Genomic DNA, 6,829 nt, shown 5'->3' on the forward strand with positions numbered 1-6,829 from the left:
ACAAGAGAAGTAGGTTGACAATCTATCTAGCATTTTTTTTCCTTTGAAGCCAAAAAATAGGCAAGTAAAATCTGCCTTAAAATTCTCCAATATATATTATTCTACACTGGTTTTCGTGGGATACATTTCATTCGTATGGGTATTACAAACAGCTTTGAAGCAGGTAACAATTGATGTACGAGCAACTTGTATTTTAGTCTCGGAGATTATAAGTGTCAATCACTTAATTATTAACTTTACTTGATTTTACAAAATGTTTTTCATTTTAGTCATTTTCTATTTCATTTCTTGTATCATACCAAGGAAAAACTAGAATAAAATTTTTATAAAAGAACTAAAATGACTAATATCTAGTCTTATAAATTAAAATAGATTTACTCGTTATGATTTGTAGTAATATAGTTGGCTTATATCTTATTTGGATAAATTTCTCTATAAATACTATTAAGAGCAAAAAATAAGTAAAGCAAATTAAGTTTCTCCTATAAATTAAAATCACTTGTTTTCAAAAAAAAAAAAAACATAGCAGCAAAAACTTCTATAAAAGTTAAGCACTAAAAAAATACTCCATATTATTTTCTTCTCTTATAGTTTGGCAAGTGTACACTTCCATGTTACTGTGTGTTCTGTTAAAAAGTGCAGGAAACGCAATTTTCCCATTTGCATCAAGAATTTTAAACAAAGAGGCATTAAGATGATTGCTTAAGATGCATTTGGTTTGCAAAAGCCCATTTTACAGTCACTTGTTATCAAATGCTATCATAGTAATAAATAACCCTGCTGATGTTGGAATGGTGACCATGTTTGCCCAAATTGTAAATGGAAGAAGACAAGTTATAGTGACAAATTGATCCTGAAGAGGGACCTAGATGCAATTTATTTGGATTGCTGCTGAACCACACAAAATTGGTCCCCAACTCAATAAAAGGCACATGCTAAGTCACAGTAGCATGACCTTGTTTATTTTAAAATCATGTGGAATATCTCCACCTTTAATCCCCCATATGCATCAATACTATAGGATAAAAGAGCATATTCATTTTTTTTCAGAAGATAAAAAGGACAAATTCCCAAAGCTGGATCTGAAGGCAAAGAAGGGGGGCATCACCATGCACAATCTTATGTACCACATATTTACAGGAAATCTGTCAAATTATTAGAATGTAAAAATTGACAGCAAATAGTACTTTTTTATTCTAACAAGTGTTTTCCTTAGCACAATGTTAGTGAGTTACTTAAGGTAACTCTGACTGAAAAGTACTTTCAGGGCAAAGGTTCTTGTGAATCTCCCAAACGAGACAAATGGAGATATGCATCAGTGCCTGTAAATAAACAACCCATGACTGCATCAGAAAACTTTATTGCTGACTTTGAAGAAAGCAAAAGTATATTTTGTAAAGAGCAGCAGTTTAATAAAAGATGACAGCAAACCAACACTATAAAATGCAATTAGATATCTATTAAGATATACAAGTAAGCTACTTCTAAGATGGTAGCTCTTAATGTTTGGGGTATGGAAGTGCTAAGTAGGCTTTAGAAAATTCAAAAAACTGCCCCAGAATGTACAAGCTTACAAAGTTCTAATGTGTAATGAGTAATGTCTAACTTAGTGCATATTTGTTTTTCTGTTGGGAGGCCCCCAAACGGATGTTGAACCAAAAACTCCAAACTCTCCCTTCTCACAAAGCTTGCATAGGAATTTGTGTCCATTCGGTTGAACACTAATACAAACACACCCTTACACATGGGAGAAAATAATAATATTCACTTGATACTCCAATGGAAGCAGTGATCATTATTGTAGAAGTTCAAATCGATCTCAGGGGCATGAAATGTAACCAGAAAATAAGGTTGACACAGTTTCATGATATCAAGTGCAATTAGGTCCCATATCTCCAAATTCCTAAATTCTAAATGGAGAAGATATACAAAGAGTTGTAACTCTTTAAGTGCTAAAGTAGGTAGAATTACAAAAAGTGGAAGGATATCTATCAGAAAAATGTTGTAAATGAAGGGGAAAACAAGTAATAGCCTACTCACCATATCCTTCCATAGAGATTATTTGAAGATCACCTCCAAAATACCGAGCATATAGACGACTAATAGGAAGACCATATCCATATCCAGCCATTGTCACATTATCACCTATTCCAAGATCCGAATGCTCATCCAATGGGTTTCTCGCAGTACTATATAGATATGTAAAAATTTTAGGCAACCCACTTCTTGCAATTCCACCTCCCTCATCTGAGACCTGCAATGCCATTTAAACCAACTGCTTTATAGCATCTTGACAATAGCACTGAAAAATCCAGAAAAAAGGTAAGTAAAAAATTAACAATTGCACTATAAATTCAACCAAGTACCTTTATGGTAACATCCTCTATTCCATCAGCAACTATTATTCTAATGGGAGGTGCAACTTTATCAGAATCCATAAAACGCTCTTGTACGGCACGCAGTGAGTTCTTAACCAACTCAAATACCATAAGATGCAAGTGAGCTGGAACATACCTGATGTGCAGATATACAGAAATTATATAAAGAAAGAAAATGGAAACAATTTCTTAACTATAATTATAAATCCTTCCGAACATGGAAAATAAGATGGAAGTTTGTGAAAAGAAAAGGGAAAAGAAATAAAGACCAAGGAGCCAGACATATGCATGTAATAATTATGAAAATGAATGACAACAAAACAAAAGCAAGTGAATTCATGTAAGTAAGAATTATATAACTCACGGAAAAGTAAAATCAGGATCTCCATAAATATGCACATCAGGGGCACTTCCATATTCGCGACAACATATAGCACGTGCATCCTCACTGGCATTCCTTGCTACCTCCACAGGAGACATTTTTGTATGTATATAGCCCACAACATGGGGAGGAGGATTGGGATTGTGCAACTCAACATGCTGCCCTAAATCCCATAGAAAAAGAACTTCACTACAAAGACTCAAATAGAAAAAATAGTAGCAAAAGAACTGCTTAGTCTTGTAAGGCAGGCAGTGTTTTCAGAGCTAACCGATAAGCATACGGATTCCAATCCTTGACATGTAGAAGCGGTCTAGAAACTGATGAATCTCAACAAGATCTTCATAAACAATCTTTGGATCCATACGTTTCTTCAATTGCTGAACACCCAAGGCCATTGTGGGTACCACATTGTTGTGCCTCACTTTGATGGCCTTGATCATTTCAGTGAAATCTTGTTCATCATTCACATTCTTGATGTTGGGGAAGGCTCTGAGATCACGGAAAGAATCCACATACCAATCCCTAACCTAGAATCACAAAAATGTAGCACAAAGATCAATAATACTGCTTCTCTATAATGTTGCTAACATTACCATAAAGCACACATCAACACCCAGATCACTCCAACAGCATCATAAACTAAAATTAACATGCTCTAAAAGCTCAATCCCAAGGAGCTATGATAAGTTGATAACAGCCACTGCAAAGAATCATTGAATTTAATACCGGACAATGTTTTTCATTTTGGTAGTTAAATTGGAAGACTGTTGCTGTAACAGAAATAAAACGTGAGCAGAAGAATGAGAAGTAATGCTGCCTTAATATAGTAACTAAATCATCATTTTTTTATAGCCAATTGGGAGGTAAAATGTTCAATATTTGATTTTAAAGCATAAATCGCAACCAATCAGCCTGAAACCTTAAATTTTTCAATTAGTTGGTTTTTGACATGATATCTGAACCTCTGAACAATTTGTTAGATTTAGAGATTCCGTTCTCATTCTTCTAAATATAATTTCAGTATAGCATTGTTCACATTGTGAGCCCTCTGCGAAGTATAAATCATTCCTAACCTCCACCAAATAGAATAAGTCTTGTTTACAGAATTTCAATTAACCATATATAAACAAAATAAATAAATCAGACGTCGAAAACAAAAAAGAAATTCACGTGCTTATATGTCAAGCCAACTGCAAAAGATGGTTTGACAGGGCAAGATTATTCACAAATATGACACACTGGACGTCCACCTTAGACAGGAATCAACATTATCTTCATAATGCTAATCACAAACTATATTTTATTAAAAAATAGCTTTTAAGAAGTTAGTCAATTTCTTAAATCTCAATTAATGCTTAGGATTGCTGCAACAAAGAAAAACAAACAAACAAACAAAACACCAGAACAACTGTAAGACATCCAAAAAAGCTCTCTTCCCCAAATAACAGATAAGATCAAATAATCATAATTATCCCCAAAGGCAAAGAAAACAGAATCAAGGGAACCTAGATTGTTACAAAGGACAACACAAAATTAACAACCACCCACAATTCCGCAACAACAGCAACAACAAAGCCTTATCCTCTAGGTGAGATCGGATACATGGATCACACGATTTGATGGTTAAAAATCACCCACAATTCTGCACTGCAGTGTAAAAAGTGTACCTTTAAAACAGCAGGTTTTTGAGACAAACCATAGGGAAGATTCTCAAGCTCAATGGCCCTTCTGGCAATTCTAATGGCAAGTTCCTTGTGAAGAAACTGAGCAGAGATCAACAAATTTTTGTCAGTGGGTTTGGACCCGAATTCCATCATGTACCTGAGACTTACCCCTGTCTGCTTCAAGCAACCCCATCTATGCACTTCCTCAATCAAGGACTTTGAGAATGTCTCACATGCCTTTTTGGCAGCCATGGTCGCAAGGTCCTACTAGTTCTAAGAACCCTGAAATTTGAGAGTGAATTGGGACACCAACACCAACAACCAGCATGCAACAAGATTGCAAGCCAAACAACACACAATGCAAAACTAACATAGATAATGGAAAAATAGAAAGGAAAAAAGGTAGAAACTTTCACACCCCAATTGAGGAGAGAGAAAGTGGCTCACACCCCTTTTGAGGAGAGAGGGGAAAATTGTCAAATTGGGGAGTGCTTAAAGTGAGAGGAAGAAAACTGGGGTTAGGATTTAACCAGGGGAAAGTTTAGAACTTTTCATCTGCAAGTGGCGAAATTTGCAGAACCTGGTTACTAGGTGACGGATGGATTGATGATTTTGAGACCTGCCAATGCTGATTTATTGGGGGATACGTTTGTGACACGTGTTAAGATAAGCCCTTGTTTCGGGAAAGTCAAATGTGGTCGCTTGTGCATGCTATGGTTTTGGTCCCACTTTTCAATTTTACTTCTTTCATCATATTCAATATTCATCAAACAAATGCCACATTCATTTTTTCCCCATATGATTTCGAACATATTCACGTGGTTTCTTGTGTTGGTTTCATAACCTTAACATTCCTTCCGATTGTATTTATTTATTTATTTATTTTATATTATTATTTTTGTTATATCATACTCAATCATGCATAATTGAATTGTTATAGTTAATAAGAACAGGGAATTTTACTATAATATTAAAGAATATCTTTATCGGAAAAAAAAATAGAATTAAAGAATATTAGGGATATTGAATTGGATTTTTGAAGTCAAATAATGGTTACTCTTTTATTCGAATATAGATTTTTATCATCATTTTAAGTTATAGTTAAAAGAAAGCACAAATGTTGCATCAATTTATATACTATATACAAAACAATTACTTACTATAGTCTCCTTCAGTTAGTTGTCATCATTTTAAAGCATTTGAACACAAAAACCTTATATGTCGTTTTCTTCTTATAATTTGCATATTAATTAATTTATTGTTTAAATTAGTCCAGCAATTAAGTGATCATTAATTTAAAATAATTGATAAAAAAAATAGATAATTATGTATAAAAAATAATTTAATATGATATTTATTTACATGACAAAAACCTTTTAAGGATGCAATCATTTTTGTAGATGTTTTTATATTAAATATACATCAAGAAATAATTCAATTTAAATGAAAATTATCAAAATGCAGTTAAATATATAATATATAATTAAATCATAATGTACTTTTACTTATGGAGATAATTTAATCAATGGTTGACATCAATCCAAAATTTAAAATAGTTGATTAATTTAAATTATGTGATTACTTATGAAAATACTTTAATAAATATGAAATTAAACATAGAATGTTCATTTATTTATGAAAATAATTTAAATGATGGATTATCATGAGTCTAAGATTTTAAGTGACTATTAGTTTAAGATGGATACGTAAATAAATATGAAAAATAGACGATGATGCATGTAAATAATTTAATATAAAATTAATTTTGTTCAAGTATATATTTTAAAAGAAATATATTAGTAGAAATAATAAAATAAATATATTCTTCATCATTGTTCTTTTTGTTTATTAGTAGTTCAAGTATATATTTTAAATCATGTTGTGTGAAGCTTGAGAACAATGATATTATTTGGTCCTTTTTTTGTTTACTTTCAAAACTGTTTTTTCCTAATATACACAAAATAAAATGGGAAGATTCAAAATACAGCTGAATATGGAATTAAATAATATTTATTTAATTTAATTATGGTAAAATTTTAACTTATTAATTAACACCAATCCAAACTTTAAGTGACTAATAATTTAGAAGGATTGAATAATTTGAAATAAAAAATTGTGTACGTACATAAATAATTAAATATGATATTTATTTATGTAACATAACTAATTTGATTATAAAATTTAAAATTATATAAACATTACTCAATAAAATAAATAATTTTTAAAAATAATTTAAATTAAAAAATATAAACATCACTCATATTTTATATAATAAATTTAACTTTATACAAAATATAATAAATTTAATTTAAATTTATTATATATTAATAATCTTATATATCCTGTGCATCGGGATTCCTATACTAGTTTTTTTAATATAAATATAACCCTTTTTCTTTTACAAA

General features: G+C 31.4%; 1 protein-coding gene across 1 annotated transcript; it reads right to left on the reverse strand.

Moving 5' to 3' along the window:
* Window positions 1-1,083: 1,083 nt before the first annotated feature.
* LOC100785344 (pyruvate dehydrogenase (acetyl-transferring) kinase, mitochondrial) lies at window positions 1,084-5,146 on the reverse strand. The gene is made up of 6 exons (XM_003546497.5): window positions 4,428-5,146; window positions 3,029-3,287; window positions 2,743-2,923; window positions 2,367-2,514; window positions 2,041-2,254; window positions 1,084-1,322 (listed from the first exon to the last, which is right to left on the reverse strand). The coding sequence occupies exons 1-6, from the start codon at window positions 4,674-4,676 to the stop codon at window positions 1,264-1,266; spliced, it is 1,110 nt and encodes a 369-aa protein (XP_003546545.1). The 5' UTR covers window positions 4,677-5,146; the 3' UTR covers window positions 1,084-1,263.
* Window positions 5,147-6,829: the final 1,683 nt, after the last annotated feature.

This window comes from Glycine max, chromosome 15 (assembly GCF_000004515.6).
Source record: "Glycine max cultivar Williams 82 chromosome 15, Glycine_max_v4.0, whole genome shotgun sequence".
NCBI classification, from domain to species: domain Eukaryota; kingdom Viridiplantae; phylum Streptophyta; class Magnoliopsida; order Fabales; family Fabaceae; genus Glycine; species Glycine max.

What these genes read in the sequence shown, in the direction of transcription:
- LOC100785344 (XM_003546497.5), bottom strand. Translation starts at nt 4,676, where the DNA reads ATGGCTGCCAAAAAGGCATGTGAGACATTCTCAAAGTCCTTGATTGAG. An exon ending in GATCCTGATTTTACTTTTCC is followed by an intron (nt 2,515 to 2,742) that starts GTGAGTTATATA and finishes TCTGCACATCAG; the next exon opens with GTATGTTCCAGCTCACTTGC. An exon ending in AATCTCTATGGAAGGATATG is followed by an intron (nt 1,323 to 2,040) that starts GTGAGTAGGCTA and finishes GTTTATTTACAG; the next exon opens with GCACTGATGCATATCTCCAT.